The 16,630-nt window shown below is 37.3% G+C and overlaps 1 protein-coding gene across 4 annotated transcripts in view; it reads right to left on the minus strand.

Annotated features, from left to right (window-relative positions):
• The window catches only part of EFNA5 (ephrin A5), a 208,818-nt gene that overhangs the window by 162,308 nt on the left and 29,880 nt on the right, over positions 1–16,630 (minus strand). Inside the window, exon 1 of one of the 4 annotated variants that reach the window (XM_050328449.1) lies at positions 9,449–9,486. The exons of the other annotated variants lie outside the window; for them this stretch is intronic. Coding sequence (XP_050184406.1) covers positions 9,449–9,471 — 23 coding nt within the window. The 5' untranslated portion in view covers positions 9,472–9,486. Of the gene's footprint in view, positions 1–9,448; positions 9,487–16,630 lie in introns of those variants that run through there. 4 annotated transcript variants of the gene reach the window in all.

Below are 16,630 nucleotides of genomic sequence, written 5' to 3' on the forward strand. Positions count from 1 at the left end.
GCCTTTCCGTCCCAGGCTCTGAAATGTGACTCTCAACACAACTCTTACCCATATGGATTCCCAAACATGGTGCTGATGCTTAAATTCACATCTACACGCTTAAATCAGAAGCATATTATTTAAAATCCATTTCTTTCCGTAGTGATTTTATCAGTTAACACATTGCCACAGTATGGGAGGGAGTAGTACATGAATCCCTACACCAGACAAAAACTGTAAGGATGCATCTACTGGCTGCTTAGAGTGAGTGGGAAGAAGATGGGTGGGGGGTGGGGTGGAGGGGGGAAGAAAAGCTAATCCTGCTAGTGAGTGAAATAAAGCTGCAATGTTTTGCTTTACTGCCATGCTGTGGAAAATACAGTACAGCATTCAAGCCAAGCTTCTTTTTCCACAGCGTGGCAGTAAAGAGAAGCAGCACAACTGCAACCCACCTTGGGATGCAGAATGACTGGAGTAGGGTGACGACTGGACTACTTTTACTACTACTCAAACAACAAAGACACAGTTTAAGAAGGAAATTGATCATGTCACTTACTGAAAAGAAGAGATTAGGCCTGCTAATTAAAGGCAAGGATCCCCATCTTCTTGCAAAGGATGTAGCTCTTCTTCCTTACCATCCGTCTGTTTCTGGTTTCGGTTCTAACCAAAATGTTCATTGCACTCCAAATGCAGACTGCAGACCTACGCACAACACCATCTGGGACAAATCATTGAGAAACCAAGTACCTTTCTTTGTTTGGTCTTAATCTAAAACAGTTATTAAAACAGATTTAGCAAAAACCTTGCTCCTTCCACAACAGAACCTTAAGTACTTGGTACATGCACGACAGGCAGGCCTGCCTTTTTGGTAGTTTCTGCAGGCTGAGCCATATGACAACTCGTGGTGTTCAACATGGCACCTACTAGTCTGAGTCCTCCTATTCACCTAGTGGGATGCCAGCAGCCTGGCTCATACTGTTGTCAGGACTGGGACAGAGCTCCAGGTCTGCATATAGAAAACTATTATTCTTAAACAGTCATGATTTATCATTGAGAATACTTACTTAATTCATACAATTTCCATTACTAAAGCTCTCCTATAGATTAAAGACATAATAATTCTAACAATTAAAATTAATTGCCTTTTGTGCCAACGAGGACTGCCCTACTTCCCCCTTCCTGGGGCTTTGACTCCTTTGATCTGTCCATCTCTGTAACAGACATGAGCTGCAGGAGTGTCAGGTTCAAGCAGAAATGAAGCAAATAATTCCGGAGTGGAATGAAGCCGAAAGTGGCAAGCAGCTGAGATGACAGCCTGAACTGTTATGAAAAATAACAATGGTAACAGTAACAATTTTTGTAGTTACTACTCCAAACAATCTCAACAAAAACTGTGGCTGGGAGATTCAGCATCATGCTGAATCACTTGCAGAACGGATTTCTGTCAGTGTACAGTCAAACACAGCTAGTCTTGAGCAATCTTCATAAAGAATAATACATGGGGGTTTAAAAGAATAATAAAAAAATAAACAATAATAAAAAGTGGGTTTATTCATTCCTTTTGCATACAACTTTCTAGGCAACAAAATATTTTTGTATTACACTAGCCTGTATTCTATTTTTCCCTTATTAATTATAAAAGATGATCAAGTTGAACAACTCAGAAGATTATAGTAACAAATATATTTTGACAAAATAAAAAATAAAGTGAAAAATTCAATTAAAGAGAAAATAATAACAATAATAAAAGATTGCATCCAGTAACGTCAGAGAGAGTAAAGGATAGGTAATGCCTAAAAAGATGTCCACGTATAAGAAAATAACAAATTCTGCTTAAAACACATATTTAAATTATAATCTCTATTTCCAGGCTTAGATAGATAGACAGGGGTACAAAACACTGCACAAAACTGTAATATTTTTATAGAAGGAAGCAACATGCTTTGACAATTTTCGTTTGGAGAAAAAGAATTATAGCACTTTGTGCCGATATGTAATATAGCACTATGCAGACTCTCAGAGCGTTTTTTTGTTTCATTACAGTACTGTAGTTTCCCATTTCTGAACATACACAGACAATATAATACACAGAGAATTTCTGCTGAGTACAATAATTTCAGGAAGAATGACATATTTTTTCTTTCAGGTTCAGAGGTTACAATACCCGTTTCAGACAGATTGGTAAACACTGCATCATTGGTATTTCCATATTTTCCAATAAATGAGGCTTTCAAAGGCTAAGCAGTGTAACAAATACACGAACCAGCTTCACTATTCAGTCTTTGTAGTGAAGTCGTACTAATAAATGTAGGTAGAAAGCAAAACAATCCCTTAAACTGCTGAGCTATTAACTTTTACATCTTATCACCTAAAAATGCTGAACTACTCCCTTTCCTTATTGCTTCACGGGTACTTCTTTCCAAGTGTTTTGGGTTTTACTTTGCTGAGAGTCAGATAGAGGATAAAAAAAACATCCACGGCTACTGGAGAGCTACAATCTTAGTAAGAGTTTCACAAAAAAAGGCTAGTTGCCATTTCCAGTGCAGCACACAAGTTTCAGCCATCAAGTCTAAGACTACTAAAAATCAACCACAACAAAACACAGTTACAAGACTGACTGCTGCTGTTGCATGCATTTTATCAGCTGGCACTTTTACAGTGACCCTGACACTATCAGTGCTCCCTGGCACAGAGGAGGGCTTGGCTCTGGAGAGAAATTTCTGGAAGGGAAGATTTGGGACAGCACTGCCTCTGCGGCAGTCCCTGGAGCATTGCGTGCCGTGAACAGCCGAGGAGCATGAGGAAGGCACCCTCGGTGGGTGATGCACTGGGCAGTCAGGGGGCTGCAGCACTGAGCCGACAACCCACTCCCCACTCTGTCTCCAAACATTTCCATACCCACAGAGGCGTGAAAGAGGGGCAGTGACAGGCACGAAACACCGAAACCTTGCACGAAACACTGTGGAGAAGCTTCTGGGTTAGTGTTCATTGGAAATTAACTCCTTACTGACTAATGTGGCATTCAAACAAAGCCAAAAAAAACGGAAGAAGGAGAGGCGACTGATGATGTGGGCCATGAGCCATAAATCAGACTCGTAAACCAGTGTGGGATGGAAACGCTAGAACTGACCTACACACACACACACAAAAAAAGTGTGGAAAAAAAAATCTCTTCTTCAGTTGTACAATGGAATGAAATTTTGTTCACTCAATGGCTCACTCATCCCAAGGCATCCCTTTGTTCAGAATACCACATCACTACCATCAAGTCAAAGAGAAAAAACCAAAACGTCTGCTCATTCAAGAAGTGCTTTTCTCCCTCTTCTGCATGAAGTGTTCTGTCTGCATTCTGACTATAATGAAAAGTGGAAGAAAATCAAAATAAGTAGTATTAAACAGTGTGGTTTCAGCTCTTCTGCTTCCTGCCACTGATATGCCATCATATAAGCAGTCAAAATTAATGATCATGTTTTAAAAATAATTTGTATATTTGTATATTTACAAATTACATTAATTTAAAGTCAGTGTCATTGCATTATAAGGAAAAAAACTGGTTTAGCTTGTATTTTTTTTAAGAATGCATATATATAAAGACAGATCTGAAGAGATGCACACACACACACTTGGACAGACATATATACATAACCATTCATGTGTGCAATGTAGAATCATAAAACTTGATTAATCATGAGGTCAGAAAAGTAAATAAGTTGGATGTACATTTATTTTAAAAACTAAAGAAAATCCATGCTCTCATGAAAAAAACACTCAAATATTCTTTTGTGCATTCATATTTTTAGAGTATTTAAACTTTGCTAGGCTATTCTGTATGCACTTTTGATCTGCTCACCTTCATGTTGTTTAGTTATTTGATATTTACTGAGATTTAAGTGTTAATTGTGAACAATAACATCATGAATGCAAATAACAGTATAACTAAAAAAATGGGACCAAAAGCCACCTGGCATAACGTAAAATATCCTCTTACAGAATACAAGGATTATATATCTTCAATACCATACCTTAATGAGCAATCCTTACATCATCTTTCAAAATTATCTCTTAGTCTATTCCCAAACTGCTGAGATTAAGAGATGGTTTCTTGTTACTGTGAAGTGACTACTACAGGGCAGTGATCCAAATGACCACAAGAAAGGCACCCAGTAAGGTTAAAAAAATGCTTCTTTTAAATTTCCGTTAGAGAAATGATCAACAGTCTTTTAAATCAGGCTCCCGTATTTATTACTGACAGCAGACATTTCCCCTTCCTCAGTGAGAAACACAGAAGGAAAAAGAGAAAGCAAACAAAAAAGAAAAAAATTATAAAAAAAGAAAAATAAACTGAAAAAAAAGAAGAGGGAAAAAGAGGAGAGGCAGAGGGAGAGAGGAAGCAAAATGTAAAACCACCACAAACACAAAAAAAAAGGCAGGGAAAGAAGACAGGGGCAGAGAAGTCATGATTAAAATAAAAATAGAAAAATTTCTGCCACCACATAGGAGAAAAAAGTCAACTGTATAGCAAAGCACAACGCTGTACAGAACTCAGTGACTGGAGTACCTTACGTGGAACTGCAACTACTAGTGTTTATATTTGTCATAGTATTAATACAATAGTGTAATGGTTTAAGGAAAGGAGCTCCTAAAAATCTTTCTATTTACTATCCTGTAAAATGTACACTACGCTGCAAGAATCCTCTTAGAAAGCTGAAAAAATGAACCTTCAAGCACACAACATCAAACAAAACCGATGAGGAAGCTAACAATCACCCAGATGAAACCACTAAAAAGGAGCATTCTCCTTGTTCACAAGCTACAAAACAAGCCTCATTTTCTTCAAGTCATAAAGGAACGTAAAACTGGTAAAGAAAATTTCCATGACGCCTAAGACTATATAACTCTAACAATTTTCTTCTGCAATAAAAAAAATTAAATAGTAATAATGGAAAACCTTGGGAAATGTAGAGATTTTATTAGTTTTATTAACTCAACAATATAAACTGGAATTATCTCAGTTTGCTTATTTGCTAGTTACTCATTTCAAAGTGCCTCTCAGTGCTAATGAAAATAAAATCTAAAGTGCTTTATAAAAGAAATGGGGTTGGTTGAAATGACTAGAGATTTGTATTTTATTTATGTTAAGATGTTTTCTCTTCATTTAGTAACTAAATTGTTAATTTAGGAAGCGGTACTTACATTTTTATATCTCTTGTATCAGTAATGCCATCAAAATAATCAAATCCAAAAAACAAAAAAGGCAAGTATTAAAGTAAACATTATTTGACTGATTACTTTTTATTTATTGTCACTAGATATTTATTAATTCCAAGATGCTAGAAAGGGCTATATTTAACCTTTTTGTCCCATCTCTAACTTTTTTAACTGTATGGCACAGTGTAAGTATTTATGCTTAATCTCTTTTTTTCCTCCTCCATCTATTTGTTTTCCTGCCAGTTTGCGCTCCCAGCCTGAACTAAATTAAAAAACTATTTTCAACTGATTCAGAGCTATTTAAACTTATTACTCCTTCAAGGATATTTTTATTTGAAGCACTTCAGGAGTTAAATTGCTAAGTTAAAATGAAAGTAATGACCCCAAGCAGAGATTACTGAGTTGCAGAGAAAATTCATATAAATAAAATTGGACTGAAAGGCATTTCCCACTGAATGATAGTGTCTCGATTAAATCTTGTACTGGCACTAAGCATGCCTCGTGGTCCTAAACAGCCCATCACTTGCATTAAGACTATCACAGAGTGAATGAATACCAAACAAACCCATCCAGAACTTTGCCCTCAAAGCTGTTAAAGCCTCTAATTTCCTAATATTTCCAGACCACTTGAGTGACTGGCTCACAAAACATAGGGATAATTAAACTGACATGAAACAACTGCCCTGTTTAAGTCCTAGGGGCAGTTTGTCTAACCTTCTGATCCCAGGAGAACCTACAGCCATTCAAACACCTGTCTGTGGTCACTATCCTTCACAAATACTCTTCCCAGTGTATGAGCCCATCTATCACATGAACTAACATGGATCCATATTTTACTCTCATTTATAACATGCAGCAAATACAAAGCTTACTCTCATCTGGAAACAAAAAACCAAAAAACAATTGTGTTGTGGTTAAATGCTCCAGCAGCATCATCCACCTGTAAGAAAACCAAATACTCCAACCAAATCAAAACATTTGATACTTCTTTTCAAATGTCTGAAGGATGGGGAAAAAAACCACAACTCCTCCTCAGGTACTTCTGCCATTATGGGAAAAACAAAACCACTCATCAAAGATCTTCTCATTTGAGAAATGGTCTGGCAAGACTGTACTCTGCATCTCCCAAACACTGATAATATTTGCATATAGTCCCGTTTTATTCTAAAAATCAGTTCTTTCATTAGTTAATTTACAGGTAGCTTTTTGAAACTTCAAAATGACTTGGCAACCTCTGAAAAGATTTCAAAGGGTCACCTGATTTTTCTCTCATAGTACCTTTGCATTAACTGCACTTAGCATAACAACATCAGGGGCCCAGTTTTATTATTTCTCTGTATGCTCCAGGGCTTCCATTTTCATCCTCAGAGCTCAATCACCATTTTTCACGCAGTGTTCCTGCCAAAGGATAGAATGGTGTTTACCTGGGGTTTTTCTCTCCTTTTAAGCTATACATTCAGATGAATGTCAAGTGATGATTGAGAACATATTCCACGATGATCCCTATTTTCAGTTAAAATACGTACTTACTGTTTTAGATTCATCTCCCTGGCTTTTCAGTCGGAGTTATTTAGCTGGAGTCAATCAAGCATGTGATTAGAAATAATAACTCACAAGCAACAAATTCAAAAAGATCAGATCTTTGCCCAACTTTGTGTGGCAAACTGCTACCTCTCTTCTCACACTTCTAAACATGATACTAAAAACATCCCTCAATAGACCCAATTTTTGGACCTTAAATATTAAACCTGTGACTTAAAATTCCCAACATTTAAGTTCTCACTTTCCTTCACGGAGCAATTAATACAAGCGTGGCTTTCCTTTTGTGGATACCTCCTATTAAATAAATTCTTGAAGTAGCCATGACCAGAAACAAAAAATGTGGGGAGACTTTCAGATACATTTTTTAAAAATGAAATTATCCAAAAGGCAGAAATTTTTTTTTGTTTTCTTGGTAGTAAAAATCTGCTAGTAATGATTCAAAATAAAAAACCCTATGTTAATGATACCTTATTTTCAGTTATCCTCTTTCAGAAAAGACTGATAACTGTAGAATATAGTTGTCAAAAATGGTACAGCAGTACTTCAAAAAAATCTCTAAGAAGGAGAAAATAAAAACTATTTCCCACTGATACCAGAACACAAAGATGGATTTAAAAATCATTATTTGGCAGCAGTGCTCAAGAATTGCTTAAAGCCGTGCTTCCATGTCAGTTTTTACAGCTGAGATTCCTGGCTGAGAAAAGTTCAAGTGACTTGCAATAGTTTACTTAAAAAGCTATTCACCAGAACATCTGGAGGTGCTCAAAGTTTGAAGACATTATTCACTTGCCAGCAACCCTAACATATTGAACTACAAATGGTTTTAAATATTGTCCTTTCTGAGGTTTCCTCTGGTACATGTGAAGTGTCCTTTTCAGTTTCCAATGAGCGGTATCATACAATTTGCCATGTAGTCCTGCTCCCCAAATTCTGTGTCAGCAATAGCCACAAGTATTGTCTCAGGCCAACAGAAGCAAATCCCAGACTGCACAGTCTCTGAAATCCATCTGAATGAAATCCATCTCACATCTCAGTGTCAAAACTTTAGATGAACCCTGGATACAAAGAAGGATTCACCACTACCTATCACCTGATAAAACTCCAATACTTAAACGGAAAAATGCAGCATTTTGCTGCATTTCCTGTAAAAAGTGAAAATAAAATGCCACATAACTGCTCTGAAAAATTACGTATCATCTTTCCAGAACTGCCCTTTAAATCAGAAATGGCACTGAAAAAAATCTAGATCAGCTCAAGGAGGAAAGACTATAGATATTTCAAATCAGCATTTTATTACTAAGTTGCATTGCTTTTTTTTCTCTTAGACTCTCCTTTCCTGAGGAAAAAATAAGGGAGTTCTGTTTAGCATGTAATATAAAATGGCTTTTAAAATGTTTCTGAGGACAACAATCAGAAAACACTTGAATATAATTATGAATATATGTAAAGGTATTTTAATAACCCAAATCCTAAGACTCCACTAATAATTTTGTCACATAATCTATGCTCAGTGAAACATATACCTCCCATATGATTTCTTCATAGAGAGTTGTCATTCTGTTTGCAACTTTTATTGTCTTCACAGGAGGTATAGATAGAATCATGAGCATAAACGTAACTTATACCTAGAAATAGCACCACAGTCATAATATTCATCCAATAGAAAAAAATTATCTTAAAAACTCTCCAGCTCTTACACTTCATAACATATAATATTTTCCCCACAAATTCCTACTGTCCTATAAGAGGGAGAGCAATATTTTTAGAAGTCCTCACAGGCACACTGGGCTATTCTCAAAAGCACTTAACCACAGCAGTCTTCCCTCTCCACAAAATCTCAGTCATGCAAAACTCCAGAGCTATCACTTGTTTTTATAGAAACTAATAATCAATTAAAAAAACCCCACCTTATTTTAAATACTTGTAGGAAAGCAATTTATTACTCTTTGAGTGAACTGTTCATACAGTTATCAATTGGTACCTTTTTTAGTTGTAATCTATTACCCACAGCTTTTACATTTATTAAAGCAAATGCAATGAAAGACTATTTTTAGGGGATGAAGGGAGGACAACGTGACATGTTCAAGATAAAAAGTAATCAGAGCAGCCAGATTTCTTTATCTAAAACTCAACTGAAATCCAGGAATATAAGAAGGAGAACAATTCATTCTAGAGCTTGACAGCTATTTTATACAAATTTGAAAAATAATCAGAAGAAAAGAAATTGAATTATTTCATCTGCTGCCAAAGCTGTCCCCGTCACAGATTAAAAAAAAAAAAAAAGCTTCCAAAAGGTACAAATTGCTTTTGCCCTTCACTTATATATACAATGTAAGTAATATTTTAGGCCCAACTCCAGAATCCATAGACTAGTGAAAATATTCCTTTTCCACTTAAAAAAGTATAAGTAAAAGCAAATAATAGCTACTTGATTACACAAGATGATTTTCACAACTAAGCCTTTAATTAAGCTTGGTTAGTATGTTCTACTTTTAGAACTAACATTCAATAATATCTGAGAATAAAAAAATATTATCTGACTTCCTTTTGTATATAAAAAGGTATTTTTATCTCATTTAATTACTATCATATTTTAATTAAAGCAACTTCCATACTCTCATTTGTTGTCCACAACTTATTAAACATATTAAATTTCTGCTCATTTCTTATGAGAAAAACAAACAGAAAAACAAAGCAAAACACCAAAAAGTAGTTCTACCTTAATGCAGGAGTAAGAATCATCACAGATGGTGGGAATATCCTGCTACACCATTTCTGGGCCTCCAGTTTGGGAGACAGATGAGGGGGTTTGGAGGGGGGAAAAAAAAGACTGGTATTAGGTAAATCATGCGAAATGTATGTCAATCTACTCCTCTTACTAATCTTCATTGGTAATTTACAGCTGCAGGACATTTGTAAATTTAACAGCCCATCAAAGCATTTGAGTGGACTCAGTCCTAAGTATTCATTAAGTTAAATTAAACATAACTTTCCACAAAGAACTATGCAGCATGAATGGGTGGGCAAGCTTGTGAGCAGCTACCCCACTATAACAATTTATAGTTTGTAATCCTGCCTTATTACTTCCAAAAACATTTTTAAAAACACTTGGCAGCTACAAAAAATACTTAGTCCATGCTATAAATTACTTTGGCAGAAAAATCTTTTATGTCTCTGAGGCATGGACTAATTCTTCCTTCTCCAGTGGAAAAAGATAACCTAAATACAGAAATACACCACCTCTCTTTATCTGCAGGGTAGTATTCCTTGCATGTTTTTCTCCACAGCTACTTATGTTCTTTCCATGAGCACAGGTCATAAGTAAGTCCAGTAAGAATTCAGGTAAATGCCATGAAAATACACATCCACTCCCCCACCTAAAGACATCTTTTTCTGTCTCTCTGTCTGTCTCTCTGTCTCTCTCTGTCTCTCTCTGTCTCTGTCTCTCTCTCTATCTCTCTCTCCCCAAAATCAATGACAGAACTATACCACTGAACACAAAAAGTAAAAATATAAGTACCAAGAATGTATGAGACAAAAACTGTACATGACAGAAGGGATTTATTCAAATGCACATCTCAAACACAAGTTTCTGAGACAATTCGTATAATTTTTGATGCAGCCAAGTAGGCAAGTGTCAACTTTTGTGATTCAGCCTTCTTCTGGAAATACCTGTATCTGTATCAATTTCAACTTTTTTTTTTTTTTACCTAGAAAGCACAATGAAAAATAATAAAAAATCCCAAACAATTTAAATAAAAATAAATACCAAGATCAACTTCTGATATGAAGATGCTTTGAGACTTAGTCCTGAGAGTGGATTACACCAAGCAGTATGGGAGGTAGTAAATGGGAAAAACAAAATCATAAAAGAGATCCAAAACAACTCTAAGGATAAAATTAAAAAAAAATGTTTAAATTTACTTATTGAGAGGAAAACATCCTTTCAAAGCCTCCACCTCCTGCAGCGTGAGCTGACTAACTGCAGGAATGCCATGGCAATTCCAGCTTAATATTTGTCTGGGTGCCAGCAGCGCACTCCCTCTGCAGTGATAGCGTGCAGAGGGCAAGCCCTGCACTCACGAAAAGATTTGACGCCTGAGTGAGCCTGAGTAGTGGAAATGGCAGTCGGGGGTAAGACACCTTCTTACCTAAGTGCACCCTCGGTCCCTCCTGACTCAGTGCAATATATGAGTGGTTTGGACACCCCACACAGACCCCTCTGGGCACAGCACTATAAGGTCTTATGTTTTATGTGACAAAAATGAGTTGAGCTGAAGGCCACAGAGACCATCGTGGCTATGGCACAGGCTCTGCACTAGACACCTCCCGAAGTCCCTTCCAGCCTGGGTTGTCCTGACATCCAAGATTTAGCTCAGACTTTTGACAGAAAGCTTATGTCCCATGGCTGTCTCCAACCAGCCTCTCTCCAAACAAACCAAAAATGGGCAGCATGTACAGGGCAACCACAGGATCAGGCCCAGCCATCATGGGTTTGCGAAAGGCAGGTCCTGGTTGACCAGCCTGGTTTCCATGTATGACAAAGTGACCTGGTCAGTGGATGAGGGAAGGGATATGGATGTTGTCTTGACTGAATTTTAATAAGCCTTGGATACCACTACCCAGAGCATTCCAGAGAAACTGGCTGCTCATGGCTTGGATGGGTGAACTGTTTGCTAGGTAAAAATTGGCTGGATGTCCAAGTCCAGGGAGTGGTGGTGAACAGAGTTACACTCAGCTGGTGGCTGGTCACTAGTGGGGTTCCCCAGGGCTCAGTGCTGGGGCCAGCCCTGTTTTATATCTTTGTCTGGATGAGGAGATCGAGTGCACCCACAGTGGGTTCACAAATGACACCAGGTTGGGTGGGAGGTTGTTACCTATCTGCCTGAAGGTAACAAGGCTCAGCAGAAGGATCTGAACAGGCTGGATCGATGGGCCAGGGAGAACTGAATAACGTTCAACAAGACCAAATATCAGCTTCCACCCCTGGATCACAACAACCCCCTGCAGCACTACAGGCTGTGGGAAGAGGGGCTGGAAACTGCTCAGTGGAAACGGAGCTGGGGTGTTGGTTAACAAATGGCTGAACGTGAGCCAGGAAGGCCCAGGTGGCCAAGACAGCCAAGGGCATCCTGGCCTGTATGAGCAATAATGTATGTGGTAGCAGGACCAGGAAAGGGATCATCCCCCTGTACCCAGCGCTGGTGAGGCCACACCTCAAGTGCTGTGTCCAGTTCTGGGCCCCTCAATTCAGGAAGGACGTTGGGGTGCTGAAGCATGTCTAGAAAAGAGCAGTGGAGCTGGGAAAGGGTCTGGAGTACAAGTCTGATGATAAGCAGCTGAGGGAGCTGGGGGTGTTTAGCCTGAAGGAAAGGAGGCTCAGAGGGGACCTTATCGCTCTCTACAACTACCTGAGAGGAGGCTGCAGTTTCTTCTCCCAGATAATAAGCAATAGGACAAGAGCAAATGGCCTCAGGTTGCACTAGGGGAGGTTTAGATTAACATTAGGAGATATTTCTTCATTGAAAGGGTAGTCATGCACTGGAACAGGCCTCCCAGGGAACTGATTCAGTCACTATCCCTGGAGGAATTTAAAAGACATGTAGGTTCTATAATTCTATAATTAACAGTTTAATTTTGGATCAATAAGAAATGTAGTTCTACAAGACAGATTCTCTATAAGCTAATGCTAATTAACAATTACAATGAAGTATTAAAGGACTGGAGCCTTCTTAGAGTCTAATGAGGAACATAGCTGGACTGATTTGAGAAAACAGAGCACATTTTATTTATGGAGAAGTAGAAAGGAGTCTCTTAAAATTTCATATACCCTTAGGTATTTATAGCTACTAAATATATAGGTATCTTAAACATTAGATCTGTACAAATTTATTTGATAAATAATATACAGATATCTTACAAAAAGTGTCCTAGAAGCAAGAGAGTAACTCAAAAACAAGACACTAAACCTTGAAGTGCTATAATCTGGGGGCATAAACGATACATTGAGAAATTAGTAGCCCATATTAGTAGCCCACATTTGAAGGTATTTCATAGATTGATATATCTCATTTTAAAAAGTTTTGATTGAATACCTAACCTCTTAATCTGCAATTACTTCTATCTGCTGACTCACTAAGTGGTATACTACACAAGAAATGGTAACTGCAGTATGAGTTAACAAAGCAGACTATACATCTGGATTTTAAAGTCCTGGCACACGAGAACTTTCCTAACACAGCTTATAATACACAACCTTTAATACTCAGACTACAGACCACTGCCATTACACTTCTTCAGCTGGGATATGAATTTCTGCCACTGCTAAATCTTTAACTAAAGGACCACAACTCAAGATGAAGTTTTGAATAAAAATTAAAAGATGGAAGCAAAGGAAAAACCGACCCCAATTCATACCACAAAGTCCTTTTTTCCACCTTCTCTCCACATGCAGAGGAAGGTTGGAGTCTTTATTTAGAGACTGATAGTCATATATTTGTGATGTAGAAAGAATACAGAGAAATGTGAGTTTGTATACCAATTATATACACACAAACACACGATAATGTATTATACAAACAGAGATAAAAAATGGTATGTAAATGGTATGTAACTATCTCGAAACACTGATTTTATTCTGGGACATAAAAGTATTTTCCAATGTGAAAATAACTTTGATGAAACCAAATTCTTCAAAATATTTTCCAACTGAGAAAATGTACTTCTTAATATCATATCTTTACATCTGCTGTTCAACACAGCACTGAGCAAAAAGATTGCTTGAGGATTTTTCTTCCTCAGTGTCTAATTATTTTTCTCTTTGTTTTGCCTCCGTAATGTTATGGCCGAGGACTTTGCTATAGCCATTATTTTCAACAGGACACAGATTCCCTTCTTTATGGCTTATTAGAGTATTTTATAGCACCATCATCAAAGAAGCTGTAAGGATTTGTGTTGCTTCATTAAATGTTACAAGGCTGTGTATACAAAATATAGTTTTGTACATTTTTTGTTATTTTTATTGTCATAACAATCTTTGCAACGTTTTCTTAATTTTTTTTTCTTTTCTTGCTGTTTGCTTGTTTGAGTCTTTGTAGCAGAATTAATACACAAAATATTAATGAGACAAGCTTATTAAAGCATAGGTCAGGATCTCTGCACTATTCTTAACGACAAGTGGGGATGTAACATTAATTTTCTCTACTTAGAAAAAATAAAAGTTATTAGCTGCTTTACCACCTGAAGAATTGTCACAGAGTGAGTATTCAGCATCCATATACCAACATTAGTACTACCACTCTGTGGTAATGTAAGGTAAGGTAATGTAAGCCAAGGTTTAGTTAAATAGTATGTGGGCATTTACAACAGGCACACAAGAAAGTGTGTTACTTAGTATAAAAATACATAATCAATTCAAGTGCATAAAGACACTGTGTTTATGTCAGGGGCTCCAACTATTAGAAGTGCGCACCAATTTCTGTCAAAATACAAGTGAGGTGCACAAATGTTCCATTATTTTGGCCATGCATCCCTTGTCACAATATGTCCATTTCAGCTACACCAGTCATGTTTACACAGGCTGCAGCCCTTGTTTTCACAAGAGTGGAGAAAGTCCTGCTCATTAGCACTATTCAGTGCCAGTTACACAAGAGGTCTACTTACAACTACACCACGTGGCTGAACACCAGTTGCCTCAAAGACAAATACTGTTACAAAAAAATTCAGTGTACATAGAGATCAATAATACAAACAAAAACAACTTCCTGAATAACTTACTTTCTTACTCTGACCAGCTTCCCTCTTTCTGTAAAGAAACATCCTTTTTTACACCCAGATCATAACAAACAAGTAATTCCAGGGTTTTCAGTGATTAAGACACTCATCTAGAGAACTTAGCAATAACAGAACTGCTGCTGCTCGTAAATAATAAGAACTTCAGACCAAAGCCCAATACAGCAATAAATAAGCAATAAATAAATAATAAAAAGGTTATTTATTTTCATAAAGAGAAACAATCATTCCTCTTCTGTCATATCGTGCATGACCATATACTATACACATGTACCACACTGGAGGGTCAGAAAAATAAAACTACTGACTTAAAATTTAAAAAAGCCCAACATAGGGAAGGGAGGGCAGAAAATAACCTTTAAAATTATCTCATATTCATAAATCATTATGCAATCATTATGCAAACCAAAATGCATTATTGTAAAAAATACTTCAATATTTATTATAAAAATTAGATACTAAGTTGCCTTATAAATTAGCAGAACCTTCTGGAAATGACATAATTGATATTTTCAAATAAATGGGTGTATCTAATATTGCAGTGGCATCCATGATGGCAATAATATTACTAAAGTCATTACAAAATAGGGCAGTCTTTGGATCATTTTTGTGTGTGAGAGATTCCTGTGTATGCTAAAGCGTTTAGAATTTCTGAAGGTCTGCAGCCTTCATAATGTATTCCTGGTTATGGAACTGTCTGTACTAGAATGACTAAGGCATTACAACCTTTTTGCCATCCACTGATAGCTGCCACTGCACCATCCCAGATCACGCAGGATTCACAGTAAACTATTCTCTGAGCACACAGACATGTAATTCCTCTGAGAGCTTTACGGACCTGATTTGTGACAAACTACAAAAGCCTTCAAGTCCTTGCTAGTCACGCAGCTCGGCTGAAGAAATCCTTCCCCTTCAAATGCCAAATCAAGCTCCTAAAGTGATGCCTGGTCCAAACCCACTCCTCTGCCTTCTCCAGGTGGCCATGCGGGTGGCTCATTCCAGGCAGCTGAGCCAGCTGGAGCTGCCTCACTCAACTTTCGCATCACATTACTTCCGCTTTTCTAACTTTTCCACTACTGAACACCATCAATTATGCACTAGAATAACAGAGGCTTGGCTCAGCAATGTAACATAAAGGCCGATTATGAGTGTAAATAATTTAAACACCTGCGTGCCATGTTTCTTTTAGCAGTGATATGTGGTTGGCGGATGCAATGTGTTCGTAGGGTAGGCTCAGACTTCTAATGTATTGACAAATCCCCTGTTCAGATGATGGGGAGGGCCTGCTGCAGTGCTGCTGTTGGTCTAATAATAAAGAGAGTTAAAGAACTGAGTTTCTTAGTTAGAAATCAGAAACACTGAAAGTCATGCATGTTAGAAGATGCAAGTATCAAAGTCTGCAGTGAGAAGCTGGCAAACTCTTATTTACACCTCTGATAACATAAGACTCCCTCACCTCTAACTCATTCAAAGGACAGACTAAAAATGAGGTTTCAGGTGGAGAATGCAGTGTTAATATTATAAAAGGCATCTATAAAACAAATTTAGGCTATTTAAGAGTAGAAGAGGAACCTGCCTCTTTTAAGGAACAGGGTATTAGAAAAACTGATTTTGTACTATAAACTACGGAAAGTCCATTTTCCTCTGCTAGGCCATTCAATACATCGATGCTGCCACTTAGACATTGATATGAAATCTCAGAAATTCTACTCCAAAGAGTTTAATTTTGCTCCTAGGACGCAACTGAGAGTGATCTCACACCTGCCAAAGTTCATGCACCTGACACTTCCTTCAAAATGCATATGTAAAAATCAAAAGGGGGTCCTCCTCAGATAAAAATGGCTAAGGAAAAAGTTTGCAATATCTGGATTAGTTTAAATATATTCCAAGTTTTCTATAGTACCCTTTGCATGATTCAGCATTTCTGTCACCAGCCTTCACAGTAATCAGTTGTGGGACTGCTCTAACATATGCTATTTTAAGATAACCAGGGGACTGTAAAAACCCCCCACAGTTGAGAGAGATAGTTTTAAATTACTTTTTTTTGTTTGCTTTGAAAATCCACTAATAATTTGACATTCATGTAGGATATACAGAATATTTCATCTTG

Source organism: Myiozetetes cayanensis, unplaced genomic scaffold (assembly GCF_022539395.1).
Source record: "Myiozetetes cayanensis isolate MyiCay16 unplaced genomic scaffold, myiCay2020 scf4, whole genome shotgun sequence".
In the NCBI taxonomy this organism is placed as follows: domain Eukaryota; kingdom Metazoa; phylum Chordata; class Aves; order Passeriformes; family Tyrannidae; genus Myiozetetes; species Myiozetetes cayanensis.